General features: G+C 42.3%; 1 protein-coding gene across 1 annotated transcript in view; it reads right to left on the bottom strand.

The window, feature by feature from the left end:
* Positions 1 to 27,723, bottom strand: part of LOC120066432 (protein arginine N-methyltransferase 8-B-like) — a 39,481-nt gene extending 11,758 nt beyond the window's left edge. The window contains exons 1-7 of the mRNA XM_039017794.1: positions 27,647 to 27,723; positions 21,016 to 21,022; positions 20,468 to 20,665; positions 19,386 to 19,541; positions 12,747 to 12,810; positions 5,065 to 5,207; positions 4,781 to 4,868 (exon numbers count right to left, since the gene is read on the bottom strand). Coding sequence (XP_038873722.1) covers positions 4,781 to 4,868; positions 5,065 to 5,207; positions 12,747 to 12,810; positions 19,386 to 19,541; positions 20,468 to 20,665; positions 21,016 to 21,022; positions 27,647 to 27,723 — 733 coding nt within the window. The remainder of the gene's footprint in view (positions 1 to 4,780; positions 4,869 to 5,064; positions 5,208 to 12,746; positions 12,811 to 19,385; positions 19,542 to 20,467; positions 20,666 to 21,015; positions 21,023 to 27,646) is intronic.
* Positions 27,724 to 27,966: the final 243 nt, after the last annotated feature.

Here is a 27,966-nt window from a genome sequence, read left to right as displayed (position 1 = left end):
TTACAAGGACGATATATTGGAGATAATATGCGACAATTACTTGAAACAATTGAACACTATGAAACGCCAACAATACCAGGCCTGATCTTCATAGCAGATTTTGAAAATGCGTTTGACAAAGTACAACTAGAATATATATATATAAATGCCTGGACTACTTTAATTTCGGTGAATCTCTTATACAATGAGTAAAAGTTACGTACAGCAAATGCCAGGTGTAAAATAGTAAATAATGGTTACTTCTCAGAAAGTATTGAGCTGTTAAGAGGAGCAAAACAAGGCTATCTGTTGTCTCCATATCTATTTATTGCCATTGAAATGCTAGCTATTAAAATTAGATCCAACAAGAACATCAAGGGGTTAGAAATCCAGGGGATAAAAACAAAAGTGTCAATGTATTGCAATGAATAAAGTATTTTATTGAGTCCGCAATCTGTATCCCTGCAGTCTCAATGAAGATCTTGATCACTTTTCTAGCCTCTCTCGACTAAAACCTAATTTTGACAAGTGTACCATATTACGTATTGTAGTTTACCAATAACATTGGTGGATGGTGAAGTAGACATACTTGGTATTCATATCTCAGATAAGATGCTGCAACCATGGAGAGGTATGTACAGTGCATTCGGAAAGTATTCAGACCCCCTTGACTTTTTCCACATTTTGTTACGTTGGACTTATTCTAAAATGTATTAAATACATTTCCCCCTTAATCTACACACAATACCCCATAATGACAAAGCACAGTTTTTTTGCAAATGTATTAAATATACAAAACAGAAATATCACATTTCAGTCAGACCCTTTACTCAGTGCATAGTTGAAGTACCTTTGGCAGTGATGACAGCCCCGAGTGTTCTTGGGTATGACGCTACAAGCTTGGCACACCTGTATTTGGGGAGTTTCTCCCATTATTCTCTGCAGATCCTCTCAAGCTCTGTCAGGTTGGATGGGGAGCGTCGCTGCACAGCTATTTTCAGGTCTCTCCAGAGATGTTTGATCAGGTTCAAGTCCAGGCAATGGCTGGGCCATTCAAGGACATTCAGAGACTGTCCCGAAGCCACACCAGCCGTGTCTTAGCTGTGTGCTTAGGGGCTTTGTCCTGTTGGAAGGTGAACCTTTGCCCCAGTCAGGTCCTGAACGCTCTGGAGCAGGTTTTCATCAACGATCTCTCTGTACTTTGCTCATTTCACCTTTCCCTCAATCCTGACTTGTCTCCCAGTCTCTGCCACTGAAAAACATTCCCACAGCGTGATGCTGCCACCACCATGCTTCACCGTAGGGATGGCGCCAGGTTTCCTCCAGACGTGACGCTTGGCATTCAGGCTAAAGAGTTCAATCTTGGTTTCATCAGACCAGAGAATCTTGTTTCTAATGGTCTGAGTCCTTATGTGCCTTTTGGCAAATTCTAAGCGGACTGTCATGTGCCTTTTACTGGGGAGTGGCTTTCGTCTGGCCACTCTACCATAAAGGCCTGATTGGTGGAGTGCTGCAGAGATGGTTGTCCTTCTGGAAGGTTATCCCATCTCCACAGAGGAACTCTAGAGCTGTCAGAGTGACACACGGGTTCTTGGTCACCTTGACCAAGGCCCTTCTCCCCCAGTTTGCTCAGTTTGGCCGGGCGGCCAGCCCTAGCAAGATCCTTGGTGGTTACAAACTTCTTCCATTTAAGAATGATGGAGGCCACTGTGTTCTTGGGGACCTTCAATGCTGCAGAAATGTTTTGGTACCCTTCCCCAGATCCGTGCCTTGAGATAATCCTGTCTCAGAGCTCTACGGACAATTACTTTGACCTCATGGCTTGGTTTTTGCTCTGACATGCACCATCAACTGTGGGACCTTATATAGATGGGTGTGTGCCTTTCCAAATCATGTCCAATCAATTGAATTTACCACAGGTGGACTCCAAGTTGTGGAAACATCTCAAGGATGATCAATGGAAACAGGATGAACCTGAGCTCACTTTCGAGTCTCATAGCAAAGGGTCTGAATACTTATGTAAATGTGATATTTCAGTTTTTGCTTTGTCATTATGGGGTATTGTGTGTAGATTAATGAGTGAAAATAACTATTTAATCCATTTTAGAATAAGGTTGTAATGTAACTGTCACACCCTGACCATAGAGAGCTGTTTATTCTCTATGTTGGTTAGGTCGGGATGTAATTAAGGGTGGGTTATCTAGGGGAATTGTATGTCCATGTTGGCCTGGTGTGGTTCCCAATCAGAGGCAGCTGTTTATCATTGTCTCTGATTGGGGATCATATTTAGGTAGCCATTTCCCCATTGTGCTTTGTGGGATCTTGTCTATGAATAGTTGCCTGCAAGCATTATATTTAGCTTCACGTTTCGTTTGTTCGCTTTATTGTTTTGTTCTTTGAGTTTTCTCTTCCTATTAAAAGGGATGGAAACATATCACGCTGCATCTTGGTCCAATCATTATGATGATCGTGACAGTAACAAAACGTGGAAAAAGTCAAGAGGTCTGAATACTTTTCGAATGCACTGTACATGTCTATTTATGAGAAAAAAATCACATTGATTAACTCTTTGTTCCTATCACAGTTTACTTACTGATGGTGTTGCCTACTCCAGACAACTCGTTTTTAGCCAAAAATATTTCACTTTATTTGGAATGCTAAGCCAGACAAAATTATACGTCCCTATTTATATAATGAATATGAGTTTGGGAGGCTAAAATTTATAAATATTAAAGCATTAAATCTATCACTAAAAGCTTCACTCATACATAAGTTATACTAAAACCCAAACTGGTTCTCCGGTAAATTATTAAGAAGGCAAAAGTTGGAACAAAGAATGAGCTTTTATACGTATTACCACTTCTCATTTCCGACAAATTGAAAATTAAACTTTGTTAAAAGTATCACCCTTTCTTAAACAAGCCAAACAAAGCTGGTTACAATTTCAATTTTATCCTCCAGAAAAGAAAGAACAAATATTACAACAATTATTATGGTTAAACTCAAATATAGTGATTGATAAAAAAAACTTTATGGAAAAAAAGTGTTTAAATTCTATTATATTTATTAATGATTAACTATGAATAGAAATGGTGGAGTTATATTACATTTGCAGCTATCAAAAATAAATGGGAATGTCTGCTCAATCCAAATGTACAACCAACTGATTGCATCATTACCGCAAAAATGGAGGATGCAAGTGGAAGGGGGAGAAGGTAGAGACCTGTTTGTCTGCCATATATTAAAGATACGAATTGGCTGAAAAGGATTGGCATAAATAGACAAATATACCAGTTTCATTTGAGGATTTATCATTTTATTTTTTTACAGCTGCGCCATACAGGTTGCAAAATAAATGGGCAGAGATGTTCGATGTACCGATCCCATGGCATATGAACTGATACAAAAAAACAATACTTGATTCAACACTTCAAATTGTTCCAGTTGAATTATTAAATGAAATTGTTGCCACCAACAGAATGCTATATATATGGGGCATACAACAATCTCAGCTCTGTATATTTTGAGGGTGGGATGGGCTGAGAGTTTCTGAGGGGTGAGATTAAGAGCTTATGTTTGGTAATGTGTTATTGTTATGTGATTGTTGTATATAAAATGTACATGTAAAGTGTGATATGTAAAATGTATGTATATGTAGCATAAAAGATGTAAAAACAAAATAAGAGATTTGTGTAATCCGAAGAGGGCGCATGGTGGATGGGTTAATACTTTTTAAAAAGTATTATAATAATTTTTAAAAAGATAGTGTGTAAGCATCTTTGTGTCCCTTTGAAGTGGAAACACTTAAGCGTGACAACAGGAGGAGGGAATAATGAGCAGGTCGCACCTCAGCTGTGCTTTATCAGGCCCTAAAACTGAAGTACTCCTGGGTAATATTCCAGCAAATGTAAGAACACAGATTGAAACAGGGAGTGACTATCTGACTTTGTCCAATAAGAAATGCTAATTTCCTTTTTCCGTTTCAAAATGCTTTGCTATGATATGCCATAATGAATACGACCCTATTCATGATGGCAGAACATTATTTTTAGCACACCAAGTGATCAGGTATGTCATCCTTTCCCAAAAGACATCTGTCTGTTGGAACCAGACTGGGCCAAATATGGACACTGTCCCCCACTCGTCCTCTACCTCCTATCTCTGCTTTCACTAAAACCTCTCACTGCACATGGCTGAGAAAGAGGAACAGCACTGGCTGGACTTCTCCTCAGCACTCAGTCATGTGGTCTGGGTTTCTGTAAGCCAAAGGAACTCGCTGTCTCAGAGTATTGTGTTGGTGTGGAATTCCCTATTGTTGGTATATGTGTGTGTGTAGGTATGTGGAGTGGGTGTGTGTGGTGGTATGAGGCATTGTTCTGCTTCATGTTTTCTGTTCGACTGTCATGGCTCTGGTCTCTGTGCTGAGATGAACAATTCCACCAAATCCACCAGGAGAGCTTTGTGTGGGCTAGCACTGAGATGGAGAGGCTTGTTGACTTGAATATTGTATCGATCATCACTTATGCCTTTGAAAAGTTCAAATGTATGACCAACACTAATGTGTGTGCCTGCCATGTGTGTGTGTGCCTGCCGTGTGTGTGTGTGTGTCTGCGTACAGTATATATTGTGTATGTTTAAGTGTGTGTCTTTGGTGCGTGTGCTGTTGTGGTTGTTTGATATTCACGGTTGATTAGCAAAGCAGAAATATAAGGCAGGTAAGACCCACCATGGGAATAGAGAGCGAGTCAGGGGCAGAGGGACTTATGTGAGGGCACAGGGCCAAGTAAACATACACACTCACAGTGGATTTTGAAGTCCTTGTACTGCCTGTCCTCGATGGCCACCACATACAGTGCAGCACGGTCTGGAAACATCAGACCGCCGGGTTTCTGTTTAAAATTTGGGGAGAAAAAAAGTACCTGCAATCAATCCTGCATAGAAGTACATCTCATTTCTCAGCTGTATGTGAGAAGAAGCAAACACCAGGCCAGGTTATGGTTTTTATCCCTGGGTAAGTCAGTGAGGTTAGAGCATTCGTCATGCTGCTAGCATGTCTGGTCAGTGCATGTGCACACACACACCTACCAGCCACTTGTCCCTTGCAAAGATGACGGTATTGAGCATGGACTCGTAGAAGAGACAGTAGCCCATCCACTCTGAGATGATGATGTCAACCTTCTCTACTGGCAGCTCCACTTCCTCCACCTTGCCCCTGAAGATGGTGATAACTGCAAGACATACCATTACACACCATTAACATGGAGTAAATCACATTAGGTATCTGTGAAGATAACATAGGAGCAGTGGAGTAAAGAACTTAAGAAAAAATACTTTAAAGTACTACTACTTAAGTCGTTTTTACTTTTACTTCACTACATTCCTAATAAAAATAATGTACTTTTTACTCCATACATTTTCCCTGACACCCAAAGGTACTCGTAACATTTTGAATGCTTAGCAGGACAGGAAAATGGTCCAATTCACACACTTATCAAGAGAACATCCCTGGTCATCTCTACTGCCTCTGATCTGGCAGACTCACTAAACGCAAATTGTTGTTTGACTGTGCCCCTGGCTATCCGTAAACAAGAAAACGCTGCCGTCTGGTTTGCTTAATATAAGGAATTTGAAATAAGTATATTTAACAATTACATTTACTTTTGATACTTTTAGACTTTTACTCAAGTAGTATTTTACTGGGTGACTTTCATTTTCTATTAATGGTATCTTAACTTTTACTCAACTATGACATTTGCTTACCACTTAATATTATCACTTAAGCTCTGCTTCTAATAACACAATCTGCAAATGATGCTAGCCTTGAACCATGGCAAGAATTCAATTAGCTGAAGTGTTTTTCTGTAATAGCGTAATTCTCTGTCGTACATAAAGTGCATTCGGAAAGTATTGAGAACACTTAACTTTTTCAACATTTTGTTACGTTACAGCCTAATTCTAAAATGGCTTCAATAAAATAAAATAAAAAAACTCAGCAATCTACACACAATACCCCATTATGACAAAGCAAAAACAGTTTTTTTTACATTTTTGCAAATGTATAAAAAAAATTTTTTTTTAAAGGTATTTACATAAGTATTCAGACCCTTTGCTATGAGACTCGAAATTGAGCTCAGGTGCATCCTGTTTCCATTGATCATCCTTGAGATGTTTCCACAACTTGGAGTCCACCTGTGGTAAATTCAATTGATTGGACATGACTTGGAAAGGCACACCTCTGTCTATATAAGGTCCCACAGTTGACAGTGCATGTCAGAGCAAAAACCAAGCCATGGGGTTGAAGGAATTGTCTGTAGAGCTCCGACAAAGAATTGTGTCGAGGCACAGATCTAGGGAAGGGTAGCAAAAAATGGCTGCAGCATTGAAGGTCCCCAAGAACACAGTGGCATTAATGACAGCTTTGCACACTCTTGGCATTCTCTCAACCAGCTTCATGAATGCATTTCAATTAACAGGTGTGCCTTGTTAAAAGTTCATTTGTGGAATTTCTTTCCTTCTTAATGCGTTTGAGCTAATCAGTTGTGTTGTGACAAGGTAGGGGAGGTATACAGATGATAACCCTATTTGGTAAAATACCAAGTCCATATTAAATGGCAAGAACAGCTCAAATAAGTAAAGAGAAATGACAGTCCATCATTACTTTAAGACATGAATGTCAGTCAATACGGAACATTTCAAGAACTTTGAAAGTTTCTTAAAGTGCAGTCATAAAAACCATCAAGCGCTATGATGAAACTGGCTTTCATGAGGACCGCCACAGGAATGGAAGACCCAGAGTTACCTCTGCTGCAGAGGACAAGTTCATTAGAGTTACCAGCCTCAGAAATTGCAGCCCAAATAAATGGTTCACAGAGTTCAAGCAACAGACACATCAACATCAACTGTTCAGAGGAGACTGCGTGAAATCAGGCCTTCATGGTCAAATTGCTTCAAAGAAACCACTACTACAGGACACCAATAAGAAGAGACTTGGGCCAAGAAACATGAGCAATGGACATTAGTCTGATGACTAATGAGTCCAAATTTGAGATTTTTGGTCCCAACCGGTGTCTTTGTGAGACGTGGTGTGGGTGAACGGAAGATCTCAGCATGTGTATTTCCCACCGTAAAACATGAAGTAGGAGGTGTTATGGTGTGGGGGTGTTTTGCTGGTGACACTGTCTGTGATTTATTTAGAATTCAAGGAACACTTAACTTCTCTAGGATAGGGGGCAGCATTTTCACGTTTGGATGAAAAGCATACCCAAATTCAACTTCTCTCTCTTTGTTTACAATGTTGCTATCCTCAGAAAATAGCATAGTTTGCTTTCGCCGAAAAGCCTATTTGAATTCTGACATGTTAGCTGGATTCACAACCAGTGTAGCTTTAATTTGGTATCTTTCATGTGTGATTTAATGAAAGTTTGATTTTTATAGTAATTTATTTGTATTTGGTGCTCTGCATTTTCTCTGGCTTTTGGCAAAGTGAGACAGTAGCGTCCCGCCTAAACTCAGATTTTTGGATATAAATATGAAATTTACCGAACAAAACATACATGTATTGTGTAACATGAAGTCCTATGAGTGTCATCTGATGAAGATCATCAAAGGTTAGTGATTCATTTTATCTCTATTTCTGCTTTTGTTACTCCTCTCTTTGGCTGGAAAAATGGCTGTCTTTTTCTGTGACTTGGCTCTGACCTAACATAATCGTTTGGTGTGCTTTCGTCGTAAAACCTTTTTGAAATCGGACACTGTGGCTGGATTTACAACAAGTGTATCTTTAAAATGGTGTAAAATACTTGTATGTTTGAGGAATTTAAATTATGTGATTTCTGTTGTTTTGAATTTGGCGCCCTGCAGTTTCACTGGCTGTTGACGAGGTGGGACGCTAGCGTCCCACATACCCTAGAGAAGTTTACACTCTTTTTTACCTTTATTGAACTAGGCAAGTCAGTTAAGAACAAATTCTCATTTTCAATGGCGGCCTAGGAACAGTGGGTTAACTGCCTTGTTCAGGGGCAGAACTGACAGATTTTTACCTTGTCGGCTCGGGGATTCGATCTTGCAATCTTTCGGTTACTAGTCCAACGCTCCAACCACTACCATACATGAATACATGATTCCATGTGTGTTATTTCATAGTTTTGATGTCTTCACTATTATTCTACAATGTAGAAAATAATAACAAACACTCTTGAATGAGTAGGTGTTGTAAAACTTTTGACCAGTTAGTGTATGTTAGAGATTTGGTCTTAAAAAGGAAAATTCCACTCAAAAACAATGTTTTTGAATTTTTTTCATTCGTCCACTGCTGACACATGTCATCATGTCAGCATCTTACGATGCCAAGATGCCAAAATGCTACTGGCGGAATTACCGTTAGGCATTAGGGGCAATTGCCTCAGGCCTCACATCATCAAGGGGCCTCAAGAGCTGGGCATAAAAATATAATAATAAAACAATTATAATAATTTCTCTGCTTGAAGCACACCCATTCTCCGCTCGAGGCATAATAAAAAACAAAAAAGTTAAATCCCCATCAAAATGTGTATGTTTAAGCTAGAGATATGTTTTTTGTTGTTGCATGGGCTGCGTTTCAATCCACCACATTTGTGATGTTGGCCTTGAGCATCTGCGGTGGAAGGTGGCAGAGCTATAGCAGTGTTTTTCAGACCAGGAGATATTTTGAAAATCGGTCTCGTCATCAAAATGTCTGTAGCGTCAGAACAGTTTGGCCTAGAAATGAATATGACTCCTCTATGGAGAGAGATGAGACTCAAGAACACGATGGTGTTCTCCGCGACACGTCTGAAAGTAACCCGGTATCGGGCCAAAAAATGATGGAAGTAAATAGTGCATTTCTACAAAGGTATACAGGTAATTCCACTGTAAAACCTTTTTTTCCCCAGAGCCTTTTTCTATGTCTCAGATATAGGACAGACGTTTCAAAACATACTTATTTTTTATTAAATGTTTTACTATCCGTTTTTTAACGTATGAATCTGTTATTCAATGCATTTCCATGGGCTAATAGTGGTAAGGCCAAATTCAATGTTTCACATTTTTTAAATATATTTTTTTATACCTACTGGGGTCCTAAAATTCTAAATCAAATAGCTAAATCATCCTTTGTATGACCATCTTAAAACAATTACATATGTTAGCTTAGTAATTGTCCCACGTTGCCACTCCTCCAAAATCAGGTCACTGTCACCCTTCCCTTGAGGGGTCCGGAGATTTTGGTTCGCTGGCTCCCAGTGGCAAGATTTTGATTGAATGGTATATTTTAAGAACCCTCCCCCACATACCCGTTGGTGCTACGAGTTATGTTCCTCACTGTTTTCAGACAGAGAGTTGTTCCATGTGCTAGTTTGCATATGCTATCAGACTCCTCTGATAATGGTTCCTCGGCGTACACATCACGGACAAACTGAAATGGTCCACCCACACAGACAGCGTGGTGAAGAAGGCGCAACAGCGCCTCTTCAACCTCAGGAGGCTGAAGAAATTTGGCTTGTCTCCAAAAACACTCAAACTTTTACAGATGCACAATCGAGAGCATCCTGTCGGGCTGTATCACCGCCTGGTACGGCAACTGCTCCGTCCACAACCGTAAGGCTCTCCAGAGGGTAGTGAGGTCTGCACAACGCATGACCGGGGGAAAACTACCTGCCCTCCAGGACACCTACACCACCCAATGTCACAGGAAGGCCAAAAAGATCATCAAGGACAACAACCACCCGAGCCACTGCCTGTTCACCCCGCTATCATCCAGAAGGCGAGGTCAGTACAGGTGCATCAAAGCAGGGACCGAGAGACTGAAAAACAGCTTCTATCTCAAGGCCATCAGACTGTTAAACAGCCATCACTAACATTGAGTGGCTGCTGCTAACATACTGACTTATCTCTAGCATCTCTATGCAGAGACAGAGTCCTCCTTTAGTTTTTTCTGGGATAGTCACCTGTTGAAGTGTCCTAGGCTAAGGAAAACTTTTTTGGATAATCAAGTCCCTCACTTGAGCGACTGATTCCCCTTTCTGTTCAAGCTAGGCTGAAGTGCTTTTGGGTAACGCAATAATGACAAGGAGTCCAGTGTAATTTGGAGGCGAAAGAAACGCACACCTATTTAGGCGATGTGCTGGCTAGCGGTGTAGAACACCTGAAAAGTAAAGGAGAACCGCACACTCTAGGAGCTCAGATGCAATAATTTAATAACCAACGTTCGACAGATGATTGAAGACAGCTTGTCTGTCGAAACGTTGGTTATTTCCAGTTAAATTATTTTATCTGAGCTCCTCGAGTGTGCGGGTCTCCTTTACTTTTCAAGGAGTAGAATGCATCATGGAAAATTAGGTGACCTTGGCTAAAGCACACAGCCAAAATTTCTATTCACTTTACACAACATGTTGTTTCTGACATTCGGATCAAATCAGATTTACGCTTTAATGATGACTGAATAGTGGGCTCAAAGTACTGTTGTAGCCACAAAAACGTATCTCTTCTTGAGATTAAAGTTGAACAAATTTAAAGTCCTTTTCCAGTCAGTATGCGCTTTGTCTACACATACAGTGCATTCGGAAAGTATTCAGACCCCTCACATTTTGTTACGTTACAGCCTTTAAATCGTTTTTTCCCCTCTTCAAACTACAAACAAAAACCCATAATGGCAAAGCAGAAACAGGTTTTTATAAAAATAGGTTTTTAATATATTAATATAAAAAACTGAAATATGGCATTTACATAAGTATTCAGACCCTTAACTCCGTACTTTGTTGAAGCATCTTTGGCAGCGATTACAGGCTTGAGTCTTCTTGGGTATGACGCTACAAGCTTGGCAGACCTGTATTTGGGGAGTTTCTCCCATTCTTCTTTGCAGATCCTCTCAAGCTCTGTCAGGTTGGATGGGGAGCGTCGCTGCACAGCTATTTTCAGGTCTCTCCAGAGATGTTTGATCAGGTTCAAGTCCAGGCAATGGCTGGGCCATTCAAGGACATTCAGAGACTGTCCCGAAGCCACTCCTGCGTTGTCTTGGCTGTATGCTTAGAGTTGTTGTCCTGTTGGAAGGTGAACCTTCGCCCCAGTCTGAGGTCCTGACAGGTTTTCATTGCTCCGTTCACGTCACTAGTCCCTGCCGCTGAAAAACATCCCGACACCATGATGCTGCCACCACCATGCTTCACCGTAGGGCTGATGCCAGGTTTCCTCCAGACATCTCACTTGGCATTCAGGCCAAAGAGTTCAATCTTGGTTTCATCAGACCAGAGAATCTTGTTTCTCATGGTCTGAGAGTCCTTTAGGTGCTTTTTGGCAAATTCCAAGTGTGCTGTGCCTTTACTGAGGAGTGGCTTCCATCTGGCCACTCAACAATAAAGGCCTGAGGGGTCGAGTGCTGCAGAGATGGTTGTCCTTCTGGAAAGTTCTCCCATCTCCACAGAGGAACTCTGGAGCTCTGTAAGTGTTCACCTCCCTGACCAAGGCCCTTCTCCCCCAATTTTGGCCAGGCGGCCAGCTGTAGGAAGAGTCTTGGTGATTCCAAACTTCTTCCATTTAAGAATGATGGAGGCCACTGTGTTCTTGGGGACCTTCAATGTTGCATACATTTTTTGTAGCCTTGCCCAGATATGTGCCTCAACAAAATCCTGTCTCAGAGCTCTACGGACAATTCCTTCGACCTCAAGGCTTTGTTTTTGCTCTGACATGCACCATCAACTGTGAGACCTTATATAGACGGGTGTGTATCTTTCCAAATCATGTTCAATCAATTGAATTTACCACAGGTGGACTCCAATCAAGTTGTAGAAACATCTCAAGGATGATCAATGGAAACAGGATGCAACGGAGCTCAATTTCGAGTCTCATAGCAAAAGGTCTGAATACTTTTGTAAATAAGGTTTCTGTTATTTTTATTAAAAAATAACTGTTTTAGCTTTGTCATTATGGGGTGTTGTGTGTAGACTGATTACAATCTTTAATTTAATCAATTTTAGAATAAGGCTGTAACATAATAAAATGTGGAAAATGCAAGGGGTCTGAATACTTTCCGAATGCACTGTATGTTTTCTAAGTGGTGGCTATCCCTATACATAGCCACACAGCCAGTCCATAGTGTTCTCATTAATCAGCTCACCTGGAGGCTAAAGAAAATAAGTGGAATCTCACTCCGGCTGAGATGAGTTGGCAACAATCACGTTTGTTCTCCTACCTGGAGTTATTGAATACAGTTTCTCAGAGAACAGAAGTCTTTGTCAGCATGAAAATGAACCCTCCCAGGCTTGGTACCAGTTACCACTCTGTCATTGGCTTTCCAAAAGCTTCCCTAAACACACTGGAGGTTGCAAATGAGCTAGTCCACACAATTACCCCATCCATATTTAACAGGCAGGGCTTTGGAAAGATTGATTTTGCCGATGCTACTTTTTGCTATTATTTGTTAGAGCTTAAATCGCAACTTGGCTGTTAGCTGAGTAAACATTTTGCATGAATGTGTGGTTAATCCCCTATAAAATATCACTGTACAAATTGTGAAGTTGATCCCCAAGAAGTAAACCCACTTGTTTTCTACAGAGAAGTGAGAATATAGGTTACTTTCGCATTATGTTTTAAATTAGCCATATTTCCTATCACACACAGATGGACAACTTCCCACGGTCTTGGTGAATCCTCCCCTTTTAGACAATGACAGTCACGGTCACACATCCCTGTTGTACTGCATCTCTGAGGAGAAAAGTAAATAGGCACAGTGAATAAGAAAGACCTTCAGCTCTTACCACTGTCCAGGTGGTTAGACTTTATGATTTTCTCAGAGTATTCCGATATACTGGAACATTCAATCTGGGGAAAAAACAAAACAAAAATCACTTCAAACATTTTGACACTGATACCACTGATCACCAAGGAAAACTGGATGATGAGTGGATGACAAATCAAATCAAATCAACAATGGTGGAATATGCTGCTCTCTAACTCCGTCCAACAGATGAGTTCTGAGAAAGTAGTTAGCACTGGAAGTCCAGGACTTGAAGAAACTGTTTGTGATGGTAAATAGACAGCTACGAAAAATATAGATAAACTCCCTTGGTAAAAAAAATTGTCTGCAGCTTATAACGGGGTATTCTAACTAAGGCGAGCAAAAACTTGAGACTTCCTTAATATTATTGATCGCACACCAGCTGTTGTTGAATAGACACACCCCTCCTCCCTTCGTCTTACCACAGTCTGCAGTCCGGTCTTGATGATAGATAGCAAAAACAGTGAGATGTACAGTTGAAGTCGGATGTTTACATACACTTAGGTTGGAGTCATTAAAACTTGTTTTTCGGGCCTCCCGGGTGGCGCAGTGGTCTAGGGCACTGCATCGCAGCGCTAGCTGAGCCACCAGAGTCTCTGGGTTCGCGCCCAGGCTCTGTCGCAGCCGGCCGCGACCGGGAGGTCCGTGGGGCGACGCACAATTGGCCTAGCGTCGTCCGGGTTAGGGAGGGTTTGGCCGGTAGGGATATCCTTGTCTCATCGCGCTCCAGCGACTCCTGTGGCGGGCCGGGCGCAGTGCACGCTAACCGAGGGGGGCGGGTGCACGGTGTTTCCTCCGACACATTGGTGCGGCTGGCTTCCGGGTTGGAGGCGCGCTGTGTTAAGAAGCAGTGCGGCTTGGTTGGGTTGTGCTTCGGAGGACGCATGGCTTTCGACCTTCGTCTCTCCCGAGCCCGTACGGGAGTTGTAGCGATGAGACAAGATAGTAATTACTAGCGATTGGATACCACGAAATTCGGGAGAAAAGGGGGTAAAAAAAATTTAAAAATAGTTTTTCAACCACTCCACAAATTTCTTGTTATCAAATCAAATTGTATTTGTCACATACACATGGTTAGCAGATGTTCATGCGAGTGTAGCGAAATGCTTGTGCTTCTAGTTCCGACAATGCAGTAATAACCAACGAGTAATCTAACCTAACAATTCCACAACTACTACCTTATACACACAAGTGTAAAGGGATAAAGAATATGTACATAAAGATATATGAATGAGTGATGGTACAGAACGGCATAGGCAAGATGCAGTAGATGGTATCGAGTACAGTATATACATATGAGATGAGTAATGTAGGGTATGTAAAAAAGTGCATAGTTTAAAGTGGCTAGTGATACATGTATTACATAAAGATGGCAAGATGCAGTAGATGATATAGAGTACAGTATATACATATACATTATATTAAGTGGCATTGTTTAAAGTGACACATTTTTTATCAATTTCCATCAATTTCTATTATTAAAGTGAGCTGGAGTTGAGTCAGTATGTTGGCAGCAGCCACTAAATGTTAGTGGTGGCTGTTTAACAGTCTGATGGCCTTGAGATAGAAGCTGTTTTTCAGTCTCTCGTTCCCTGCTTTGATGCACCTGTACTGACCTCGCCTTCTGGATGATAGCGGGGTGAACAGGCAGTGGCTCGGGTGGTTGTTGTCCTTGATGATTTTTATGGCCTTCCTGTGACATCGGGTGGTGTAGGTGTCCTGGAGGGCAGGTAGTTTGCCCCCGGTGATGCGTTGTGCAGACCTCACTACCCTCTGGAGAGCCTTACGGTTGTGGGCGTAGCAGTTGCCGTACCAGGCGGTGATACAGCCCGACAGGATGCTCTCGATTGTGCATCTGTAGAAGTTTGTGAGTGCTTTTGGTGACAAGCCGAATTTCTTCAGCCTCCTGAGGTTGAAGAGGCGCTTCTGCGCCTTCTTCACAACGCTGTCTGTGTGGTTGGAGCAATTCAGTTTGTCCGTGATGTGTACGCCGAGGAACTTAAAACTTACTACCCTCTCCACTACTGTCCCGTCGATGTTGATAGGGGGGTGCTCCCTCTGCTGTTTCCTGAAGTCCACAATCATCTCCTTTGTTTTGTTGACGTTGAGTGTGAGGTTATTTTCCTGACACCACACTCCGAGGGCCCTCACCTCCTCCCTGTAGGCCGTCTCGTCGTTGTTGGTAATCAAGCCTACCACTGTAGTGTCTTCCGCAAACTTGATGATTGAGTTGGAGGCGTGCATGGCCACGCAGTCGTGGGTGAACAGGGAGTACAGGAGAGGGCTCAGAACGCACCCTTGTGGGGCCCCAGTGTTGAGGATCAGCGGGGTGGAGATGTTATTACCTACCCTCACCACCTGGGGGCGGCCCGTCAGGAAGTCCAGTACCCAGTTGCACAGGGCGGGGTCGAGACCCAGGGTCTCGAGCTTGATGACGAGTTTGGAGGGTACTATGGTGTTAAATGCTGAGCTGTAGTCGATGAACAGCATTCTCACATCGGTATTCCTCTTATCCAGATGGGTTAGGGCAGTGTGCAGTGTGGTTGCGATTGCGTCGTCTGTGGACCTATTGGGGCGGTAAGCAAATTGGAGTGGGTCTAGGGTGTCAGGTAGGGTGGAGGTGATATGGTCCTTGACTAGTCTCTCAAAGCACTTCATAATGATGGAAGTGAGTGCTACGGGGCGGTAGTCGTTTAGCTCAGTTACCTTAGCTTTCTTGGGAACAGGAACAATGGTGGCCCTCTTGAAGCACGTGGGAACAGCAGACTGGGATGAGGATTGATTGAATATGTCGGTAAACACACCAGCCAGCTGGTCTGCGCATGCTCTGAGGAAGCGGCTGGGGATGCCGTCTGGGCCTGCAGCCTTGCGAGGGTTAACACGTTTAAATGTTTTACTCACGTCGGCTGCAGTTTTGGAGAGTCAGTTAGGACATCTACTTTGTGCATGACACAAGTAATTTTTCCAATTTTTTTTTACAGACAGAGTATTTAACTTATAATTCCCTGTATCACAAGGCCTATCTTCAAACTCGGTGCCTCTTTGCTTGACATCATTGGAAAATCAAAAGAAATCAGCCAACACCTCCATGGTAGACCTCCACAAGTCTGGTTCATCCTTGGGAGCAATTTCCAAACGCCTGAAAATACCACGTTCATCTGTACAAACAATAGTACGCAAGTATGTCCCACCATGGGACCACGCAGCTGTCAGACCGCTCAGGAAAGAGACGCATTCTGTCTCCTAGAGATGAACGTACTTTGGTGCGAAAAGTGCAAATCAATCCCAGAACAACAGCAAAGGACCTTGTGAAGATACTAGAGGAAACAGGTACAAAAGGATCTATATCCACAGCAAAACGAGTCCTATATCGACATAACCTGAAAGGCCGCTCAGCAAGTAAGAAGCCACTGCTCCAAAACCGTCATAAAAAAGCCAGACTACGGTTTGCAACTGCACATGGGGACAAAGTTCGTACTTTTTGGAGAAAAGTCCTCTGGTCTGATGAAACAAAAATAGAACTGTTTGGCCATAATGACCATCGTTATGTTTGGAGGAAAAAGGGGAGGCTTGCAAGCCAAAGAACATCATATGCAGTTTTGTCACACAACACAATGTAACAGATGTTTCAAGTTGAGGGAGCGTGCAATTGGCATGCTGACTGCAGATATAACCACCAGAGAATGCCAGAAAATGTAATGTTAATTTCTCTACCATAACCCGCCTGTTGGCATGTTGGTGAGCGGTTTGCTGATGTCAACATTGTAAGCAGAGTGCCACATGGTGGCGGTGGGGTTATGGAATGGACAGGCATAAGATACGGACAACCAACACAATTGCATATTAATCAATGGCAATTTGAATGCACAGAGATACTGTGACAAGATCCTGGAGGCTTGTCGTGCCATTCATCTGCCATTACCTCATGTTCAGCATGATAATGGACGGCCCAATGTCACAAGGATTGGTACACAATTCCTGGAAGCTGAAAATGTCCCAGTGCATACTTTTGGGATACGTTTGGGATGCTCTGGATCAATGTGTATGACAACGTGTTCCAGTTCCCGCCAATATCCAGCAACTTCGCACAGCCATTGAAGAGGAGTGGGACAAGACAGATGCATATCTGTATTCCCAGTCATGTGAAATCCATAGATTAGGGCCTAATTCATTTCCTTACATGAATTGTAACTCAGTAAAATCTTTGAAATTGTTGCATGTTGCGTTTAGTTTTGAGTATACATCGCTACCTCAATTACCTAGTACCATTGCACATCGACATTACAAGTACTTCCTGTATATAGCCATGTTATTTTTACTCCTTATTAATATTATTCGTTATTCACTGTATTGTTTCCTTGTGTCACTATTACAATTTAATTTAGTATATTTACCTTTAACTCTGCATTGTTGGAAAAGGATCCGTAAGCAAGCATTTCACTGGTAGTCTACACCTGTTGTTTACAAAGCATGACAAATAAAATTTGATTTGAAGTCTTCTTCAGTAGAGATGTAGAAACAAATAATATAACAGTCTGTCCTTTCCTGTGCTCAGCTGTCAGAGCTGTTTTCTTCAGGTAATGTACATTTTTATTTAACCAGGCAAGTCAGTAAAGAACAAATTCTTATTTACAATGATGGCCTACACCGGCCAAACCTGGACGACGCTGGGCCAATTGTGCACCGCCCTATAGGACTCCCAATCACAGCCGGTTGTGATACAGCCTGGATTCAAACCAGGGTGTCTGTAGTGACACATCTAGCACTGAGATGCAGTGCCTTAGACTGCTGCGCCACTCGGGAACCCAAGTTCAGCAGGACCTGAAGAACCTCTCGCACACTTGCCTTCTCTATCTCTCTATTCTCTCTCTCTCTCCCTTTCACACACACACACAGAGCACAGCGAGTTTGGCATCTCAATAAAATGTCACATTTTCACACCTTGCTCTCTGCCTGTATAAAAAAACATCTCTCCCCCTGTCAGTGGTACTCTGCCTCCCTGTCTGGCTTTCACCATGGCCACACTGTAGGGGGCTGAGGCCCATAGTCTGGAACCCCACCAGGAGAGCCAAACAGCTCCCTATACATGTTTTTCTACAATGAAAGCACTCATCCATCAACTGTGGAGACTTCCATTGAAAGCCTTCACATTATTAAAGCAGGCCCCGGGACACAGTCATATTGATCAATATTGAACTTTAAAAGTGTCCGGATACTGCAGGTATTGATTTTTCCTCCATGTACGCTCCACAGCCTACTATGTTTGTCTGAGGTGTACAAGGGGAATCATGCTCTACACCACCCATGTGTTCTCAATCTGTAATGGTCTCTGGAAAACAGAGAGGACAGGGCAACAGGGTGGAGCTGGCTAATGCTTGGGCCCTTCGTAAAGGCAGGGTAGAGGGACCCAGGTGAGGCCTGCCCGCTCCGTGCCTCGCTGTTCTGGGGCTGTCATCTGGGGCATGCCTGGCCCTCTACACCCCAGTGCCCATGGTCATCTGCCAGCCTGCCACCACATCTGTTCCCCAAGGCCTGACCTGCTGTATAAAGGCATGTGGAGGGGAGTATGCCATTGATGATGTGTAGCCTGTGTGTGTTGGCACTGATTTCTCCACTTGCCCAAGACGGGGACATATATCTACCTTCAGTGCCAGTCCTGAGTGGGCACTCTCACCCACAGAGATCTATATGCCCCTCACATCTCTCAGCTCTCACTGGTGCCAGGAGGCATCACTACCTATCACCCACAGGCAGTCACACAGCTCCTCCTACCTGGAGATAGTCTCCCATAGTCACACAGCTACCTCTTAGGAATAACTTCTACTAGGTAGGCTTTAAGGCAGGCAAACATCTGCATAAGGACTGTTAAAACTATTCAGTGTGAAGGACTTACAGTAGCATGGACGTCATCACTGCTGTAGCTGGGTGTGATTTTCCTGTTAATTAAACTCCTAGACTGTGGCTTATCAGTTCAGCAATGGTGATACAGGATTTTACTCCAATCGTGTGATTTAGAGTCTACCACTGCTTAGGAATGATCCTCCATTTTGATACTGGGATGTCAGGTTTGATGTTCTGTATGAAAGGTCTTTGATCTGTTTTTTATAATAACATTAGATGTTCCTTTTCTCTGTGAAAGACTACATCTCTCTGACAGGGTGATGTTCTGTATGGGAGAGTTCAGATTTGGCCTCGAGCCCAGATCTGTTCTCTGGGGTTTGTCTCTCTGGTGGAGTCTAAGTGATGGATCTGATAACGGCATGGCCCCAGAGCTCACAGTGAGAGCATAATAAAACCAAAGATGGGAAACTGCATATAGGTTGCAGTAGAATATAGATGGAAAATCAAAACCAATATAACAGGAAAATAGAATGACGGATGGAACGATATAGTTGCAACTTGCAGGCAGTGAGAAGTTAGTGTTGCACAGCCTCGGTATTGGCAGAACATTTGTCCAAATTCACACACACACACACAAAGACTGAGTCTGAGGAGAGCGAGCAGATTGTCAGGCTAGGTTTCACAGCATTTCCTGATGCTGTCGGTCGCGATGGTTCTGCCTGATAACATTCTAGTTTGAGACCGGACAGGGCGCATGGAGGGAGAAAGCTTTTCTTACCCCATACACGTGCTTGGCTCCTGCCTTGGCTGCAAACATGGACAGGATACCAGTCCCACTGCCCACATCAAGGACGATCTTGTCTTTAAAGGCGTGCTTGTTGTGGTACATGGAGTTTCTGTAGGTCAGCGTCCTCACTTCGTCCTTCAGCATCTCCTGCTCAGTGAAAAATGATTGATGTCAGGGTGGGAGTTATCCAAATCTCTTTCAACTGTGTATCAAGGTGAATAACAAGGTGTTTTTCTTATCAAAGCTGTTTTAATTTCCATGACAATTACATTTTTTTGATGTATTAGGATCCCCATTAGCCGACACCAATGGCGGCAGCTAGTCTTACTGGGGTCCGACATATAAACAAAAAAGACATTACAGACAAGACTTTACAATTGACAAACATTTAAAAACATGAACATGTAGTGTGTGTGTGCATCTATCAGTTACACATACATGTCAGTACATACACATAACAAGTAAGTCACAATGTGAAAATAGATTTAGTGTAGTATGGATAAAAATCATAATTGCACAGGCTATGTAGATATTAATCTGCAGTAATTCTACCCTTCCATTTCAGACACACTGGTACACAGTGAAAAACAATGCGTTACTGCATATCCCTCTTAAGTAATTTCAGCCATTCTCTCTCTCTAACAGAAACATTCACAGAGCAGAAATGATTAAAACCCATCTGACTTACATTCTAAAAATGTCACAGAACAAACCTCATCTCACAGGTCTAACTTGAAAGATGCTCTGCACCCTTCTGACATCTTCCTCCCTTACTCCCTGAAACACAGTACATCTCTGGAGATGAGATGCACTACTGTGATGTGTTCTAAAGTGGGCCAATCTATTGTGGCACGAACTTTACATAGTCATGTAAAGACACAGTAGGTAAGAAGTGGGCCTGTATTTACATGGTATCTCAAAGTAGGAATAATAATCATCATAATCATAATATAGAGTAGGAAGGCTCATCTAAACTCAAGCAACCCACCCAGTCTAATCTTTTGCTGATCCTAGATCAGCACTACCACTTTGAAATGCTTGATACATTACATACAGCCACAGGGCAGCCCTACCTCATGGATGCCAAAGTGGGCGTAGGAGTCAAAGTAGTAGTCCCTGGAGGTCATCTCCTCAGGGTTGAGGAACTTGGCCATCTTTCCCCGGCCAGGGCAGCTGGGCAGGGAGGCAGCGTGGGGCGTATGGGGCGGCTGTGGGACATGGTGGATGGAGGGCACAGGCTTGGGCAGCGAGGTTGGCTGCACGCGCTGAGACTGGATGATGCGGATTGGCTGCGGCTGCTGCTGTTGCTAAGGGTTGGAGAGAATGGTAATACACAATAAAGACTTCATGGGGTGGGGGCAGATTTCTGAAAGTCAAGTCTTCCATAGAGAAACAGTGGGTGAAGGGCATACTGAATGATGATAAAACTCAAAAACCCAATGAATTGACTCTGAAAACATAACACTGTTTGCATTCACCTCACAATCTGCGGGAAGCTTAGATCTTGCAGACGTTTATATTCTTTGCTATTTTCATCTCTCAGCTGCCATTAGCTTTCCCATGGTGCCCCAGAGGTGAGTTCACAGAGCCTATTCTCCTAGACAACGATAACAGTATTGACAGGAGGTCTGTATGAAAAAGTACGGAAATGTATGCTCTCACTACTGTAAGTCGCTCAGGGTGAGAGCGTCTGCTAAATGACTCAAATGTAAATGTTACATTTCTGTCTGTCTGTCTGAGGAAAGCAGAAGATACATAATTCTACACAGGTGTGCCTGTAAAACTCTGATAGGCTTTTCTCTGCTCTCCCAGCATTCATTGCAGGTGACTGTCTGATCAGCCTGTAGCTCAGCAGGAGAAAAATGATCCAAAATTATCCCTTCTGGACATATCAGAGGACAGAGGGGGAAAGAAATCTAATGTGAGCATTCAACTCAATCCATTTGTTCTATTCCCCGGTGCACATACATCTTAAGATTTAGACTTCACTCTCATGGCTGTCACTGATATTGATCTGGTCTTGTTAAAAAAAATAAGTGCTTCTCCTCTGTCTTGTGCTTTCAGCAGCCAATCTGACTGTGCAGCTTTGTCTTTGTCCTTGTTTTCTTTCGTAATGGGGATGGTCTAGCAGCAGGGGACTGAGCAGGCATCTATATGGGTACTGCAGTAATCTTTTTTTCACCACAATTTTTTATTCCTCAAACTTTTACTCTCAAGCAGAAAATAGTACAATTGCCATGTCAAGCACATCTAAAGAAAACAGCAGCCTTTAGCCGCCGCCAGTGAATTGCCAAGCTGAGATCCACTGGTATTATTTATTTACTGATGTTCCATCGGGAAATGACACACAATGAGTGCAATTCACTTCATGTGAAATATGACAGCGCATCCCAAAACAGCAGGGAATATTTTACTCTGGAACATCCACAAGAATAGAATAAAACTCCACTACTTTCTATCTGCTAAAGTTCAGTGAGTTGTACTGTCCTGCAATGGGCCTCAGACTATCTGAATGAATGCTAATTCAATGAATGAATGCAATGAATGAATGCTAATTAAATAAATGCTGAGATCCGTCCCTAAATCTGTTAGAGTTGCTGTGCTCAACATCAGATGCCTGAGAAGAATGTTCCAGGGTGTATAGAATGACAGTGAAAAAGGTCATTCCACTAAGCATAGACTCAGAATGCAAGAGCGGAATGATGGGTCCTCTTTGTGTGAAAAGGTGAACGTGCAAGCTGATGTTTTTTAAGGTTAAGACACTGTACAGGATGTGTCCCCGTCAACCTCTGTTCACTGACCAGTCAGATTTGGACTTCAACATGTTGTCTTGTTATTTGGGAGGAGCATTATTTTGGCTAGTGTAAACCACAGCCCCTTAACCCTCAAGTGACCTCTTCAGTCCTTGATGTCTGGAGAACAACCACAGTAGACAAATAAATCAGAATTATGTACAGTACAAATGAAAAACAACCTGAAACAGAAATAGGTGCATGGCAGATTATGCTGCTCTTCATCAGAATAGACATGACAAACTCCCCATAAACGAATGACTGATATTGACCATAGTTCCCTAAGAGCAATTCGTGCATGAAGGCATCATTGCTCTCAGGGCTAGTCTACCGCATTTGGGGCCCCAGGGCCCATTTTGTGGGAAGAATTTGCAGTTGTATAATGCTATTCTACACATTCTGTCATGAGGCTGAGAGCAAATGTTGCAGTTTTAAAGCTAAATTCCTGCAATTCTACACTTTTTGCCATGGGTCAGAGAGAAGAATGTGCTGTTTTATAGCTCATCTCATGCTATTTTTTACATTTTGCCATGAGGCTGAGGGAAAATGTTAGTTTTAAAGATAATTTCCTCCTATTGAAGCAGAGATCATTTTAAAGTGTTGAAGCCCATTTACTGCAATTGTACACATTTTGCTATCACATGCTATCTGTGGGGTCGGGTGTCCCGGGTCGCGTGCCCTGTGTGCCCGTTCTGTACTCTGGCCCTGGTCAGGGGAGTCTATCACTTTCAGAAGTCAAGAAAACCACTGTGGATCTGGGTTCCTGCAACCACGGCACTCAAACACTTCACATCCAACTAGGCTCATTCCATTACTTCAGAGGAGGGCTCCACTGCCCTCAGATAATGGTCTTAGTCTGCTTACAACACTCTACCTTAGTAATGAGAATCAACAGGATGAGGGGTTTGACAATGTTTTTTCCCCTATATTATCCGAGTCTGAAAAAACTGTGGATGAATAATTTACAGAAGACCTTTTGAAAAACAGAGTGCCAATCTGCCTCTTATACGTAAGTGTATGTGCCAACATGACAGCAGAGAGAAGTAGTTTTTGAATAATTGAAAGCAGCAGCACTCATATGGTCAATGCTATCCGCGATTCTTGGGGCATCCCTACGGTTGAACATTTTGGGGAATATTCAGAGGTGGAAACTTTCCATGGGAATCAACAGGAATATATGGGAATTAACGGGAACATATGGAAATTAACAAAAATATATGCAAATTAAGATTAATACCATTTAAATGTAGATGTTTTTCGCATTGGATATATTTACCATATCATATGGAGACAGAAACATAAACCTTTGACCTTATCATAAGTAGACATAATTGCAAATGATTAAATCCTTCCAGGAGAAATAAAAAAAATACAATTTTACTTACGAATTGAACTTGAATTAAATGAGTTGACTCTTCACATGGGATGATTTCACTGAACAACAAAAGAATGAATATTGAATGATCCCCAATGATCCATCGCATCTCCCAAAAACGTTTTCTACATACATCAGTAAAATCATAGTCTAGAAACTAAAGCTTTGGTTGTCTTCCTCTCAGGCTTCCACGTCTTCTCCCTGGACCTCCTCAATGTCCACCTCTTGAACATCAAACTCTGAGGCCTCATCTTCACTGTCACTTTCCAACCTTGTTGAGGATGGCTCGTTGTCAGGCTCAAAAAGCCTCAAATTTGCTCGGATGGCCACCAATTTCTCAACCCTTGTATTGGTCAGCCTGTTGCGTGCTTTGGTGTGTGTGTGTTCCCAAAAAAGGACCAGTTGCGCTCTGCGGTGGCTGATGTTGGTGGGATTGGGAGGATGGAGGCAACAGGGGAAAGAGCCTCAGATCCACAAAGTCCCTTCCACCAGGTGGCTGATGAGATATGTTGCTTGGAAGTGTACTTCGCCAGACTGCCAAGAACCTTGCCCTCATCCAGGCCAAGGTGGCGAGACACGGTAGTGATAACGCCATAGGCCTGGTTGATCTCTGCACCAGACAGGATGCTCTTGCCAGTATACTTGGGGTCCACCATGTACGCTGCGGCGTGTATGGGCTTCAGGCAGAAGTCTTCATGCTTTTTTATGTATTTCAGAACTGCAGTTTCTTCTGCTTGGAGCAACAGTGAAGTGGGCAGGGCAGTAAGGATTTCTTCTCTTACATGTGCAAGCATCAGACAGGATGGCATTGTCTCCCTCAATCCGTGCAATGGCTACTGCCATAGGTTTCAGGAGTTTCACCAGATTTGCCACTCTCTCCCAAAATACATCATCCAGGAGGATCCTCTTGATGGGGCAGTCCATATCGGCAGACTGTGATATGGCCATTTCTTGGAGAGACTCCTCCCCTCCAGGAGACTGTCAAACATGATGACAACACCACCCCAATGGGTGTTGCTGGGCAGATTCAATGTGGTGCTCTTATTCTTCTCACTTTGCTTGGTGAGGTAGATTGCTGCTGTAACTTGATGACCCTTCACATACCTAACAATTTCCTTGGCTCTCTTGTAGAGTGTATCCATTGTTTTCAGTGCCATGATGTCCTTAAGGAGCAGATTCAATGCATGAGCAGCACAGTCATATGGGTGTGATGTGAGGGTAGGACTCCTCCACTTTAGACCAAGTATCCTTCATGTTTGTAGCATTGTCTGTCACCAGTGCAAATAACCTCTGTGGTCCAAGGTCATTGATGACTGCCTTCAGCTCATCTGCAATGTAGAGACTGGTGTGTCTGTTGTCCCTTGTGTCTGTGCTCTTGTAGAATACTGGTTGAGGGGTGGAGATGATGTCGTTAATTATTCCTTGGCCACGAACATTCGACCACCCATCAGAGATGATTGCAATACAGTCTGCTTTCTCTATGATTTGCTTGACCTTCACTTGAACTCTGCAGAACTCAGCATTCAGCAAATGAGTAGATAAAGCATGTCTGGTTGGAGGGGTGTATGCTGGGCGAAGAACATTCAGAAATATCTTCCAATACACATTGCCTGTGAGCATCAGAGGTGAACCAGTTGCATACACAGCTCGAGCAAGACATTCATCAGCATTTCTCTGACTACGTTCCACGATTGAGTCAAAAAAACTTCTGATTCCAGGAGGACCATGAGCTGTTGCTATCGTTAAAGTGTCTGATTAATCATTTTCACCTCGAGTAGAAGTAGAGGGACTTTTGTCAGAGGTTGCTTGTTGTGAGCACTGAGGGAACTTTATGCACTTGGCCAGATGATTCTGCATCTTTGTTGCCATCTTCACAAATGATTTGGCACAGTATTTGCAAATGTACACAGCTTTTCCATCTACAATAGTTGCAGTGAAATGTCTTCACACATCAGATAGTGCCCATGGCATTTTCCTATAAAGATTAGGAAAAAATGAGTAAAAACAATAATAATACAATTCCATGTACAGATAAATAGTTAAGCAGTCAGATTAAACAACTCCTTTGTAAGATAAATGTTTTAAAATGAAACATGTATGGAAACAGGTGAATTAACACTCCTCAGTTAGCAGGCTCAAGCAAGCTAAAACCCACATGGTAGCAAAAACTAACTAGCAGAAATTCCTAACAAGTTAGAAATTATTTAAACACACTTTGCTGTAGGCTACTACTTACTAGTTAACAAAAAAAGTCATGCATGTCACATAAAATATATTCACCCCACCCAGTATTGTAATCAAAACTTACCAGGAAGCATGTAGTCCTTGGCTCAGACAGTGTAGTAGTGTGGGCTCAATAGCATCTCATTGGTGTGCAAGATCTTGAGAATCAGCTGTACATGTGATGGAAGAGTGCACCGCACATGTGATGGAAGAATGCACTGTGCAGGCAGAGGGTTGCAATTCCATTGAATTGGGGATAGTTTAACCAAAATATGCCACAAGACCTAGAATTGCCTTATGTGTCAATCCCACAAAAAAAAGGTTCACTGTTATAAGCTAACTTTTTTGATGAATTTAAGCAAAATTCCCCAAATTCCCGGGCTTAACTTCCCATGGAAAATTTCCAGAAAAGTTCCGACCCTTTGTTAACTCTTGATATCCCTACCCTAAACCCTGCCACAGTAGTGGAAAAGTACCTAATTGTCATACTTGAGTAAAAGTAAAGATTACTTAATAGAAAATGACTCAAGTAAAAGTCACCCAGTAAAATACTACTTGAGTAAAAGTCTAAAAGTATTTGGTTTGAAAAAAGTAAATGTAATGGATAAAATATACTTAAGTATCAAAAGTAAAGGTTTAAATGCTCTCAAATTCCTTATATTAAGTGAATCTTTTTAATTTACAGATAGCCAGAGGCACACTCCAACACTCAGAAATAATTTACAAACGAAGCATTTGTATTTTGTGAGTCCGTCAGATCACAAGCAGGAGAGATGACCAGGGATGTTCTCTTGATTAGTGAGTGACCATTTTCCTGTCCTGCTAAGCATTAAAAATGTAAGGAGTACTTCTGGGTGTCAGGGAAAATGTATGGAGTAAAAAGTACATCAATTTATTTAGGAATGTAGTGAAGTAAAAGTAGTAAAAAATATAAATAGTAAAGTACAGATACCACAAAAAACGACTTCAGTAGTACTTTAAAGTATTTTTACATCCCTGCCCTTAACCATTTTAAATTTCAACTTCATGGGGGTTGGGACGTTCCTGGATAGCATGGACCTTGCTCATACTTCTAAAGTGAAACTGATTTCTAGGCTGTCATATTATGCTGAGCAGATTAGTTTATGCTATGCATACAAATATGAGTTATGGACTTCCCAATATCCTATCCAACATTTAATAGAAATATGTGCATTTTCCAAACACACTCAGCTAGCTACTGGTGATAAACACACATTACTGATAAAACTAAGGGACCTCTCACTCATCTGAACGGGATTTTGACCAGTCAGATTCCTGCTAAAATCTGCTTTAACACTCGCCTAACAATCTAACAACAAACTAAAAATATGTTGGTTATAACACTCGTTTTTAGTCGACAATTCGGCGCATGGTCCAGCAATGCAGCTGGACAGGACAAGGGAGGACGCACGAGCTCAAATCTTCGCGCCCTAAATCACATTGCTCCGAATCTTTACCTGTGACGGAGTGCGATATTTCTCAAAATGAGACAAACAAATAGTTGGTGGCAGACACACGAGTAGGCTATCATTAGGATAGCTAGGCTACCATGAAACAGGGTGTCACAAGACTCAATTTATGCTCAGAGAACAATTTGAAGTCACTATTTTATGCTTCGATTAAAATTATATGGCACGAGTGGAGCGTGCCATTGTCACCGAAGGGCATTTGGTGCACAAGAGTGGACCCGATGAGTACTAGAAAATACATCTCAGAGGTACCAGCCTACTCTGGATGGCTTTTGCATCCTCGAAATGAGAATCAAACCTGACAGCGCATTGCACTAGCCTATTCATCACTCACATATTTAGTGTAGCCTACATTCATTTATCGTAACTTGCACACCTACCTCAGTGCTCTCGGACTCCGCCATTTTTCTCCTGAGGAGCATACAGCGGGAGGAGTGTTTCATTCCCATAAGAGCCACGGCGATGGTGTCTCGATATGGATAAAAAAAAATAGGATGAAATTGTATATATTTAAGGATTTAGTCGCAGTTCTGTTTGTCAAAAATGTTCCACATCATGACATTTTACAAAATTGCTCTTACATTTCAAAGATGAAAATAGTACATAAAGTCCCACAAGAATAGCAACCCGTTTTAGCAGATAAACGTGTTCTGGAATCCAGAGTGCAAAAGTTACCTATCTCACATGTTGCT

This window comes from Salvelinus namaycush, chromosome 21 (genome assembly GCF_016432855.1).
Source record: "Salvelinus namaycush isolate Seneca chromosome 21, SaNama_1.0, whole genome shotgun sequence".
NCBI classification, from domain to species: Eukaryota; Metazoa; Chordata; class Actinopteri; order Salmoniformes; family Salmonidae; genus Salvelinus; species Salvelinus namaycush.
This window is presented reverse-complemented; position numbering and strand designations above follow the sequence as displayed.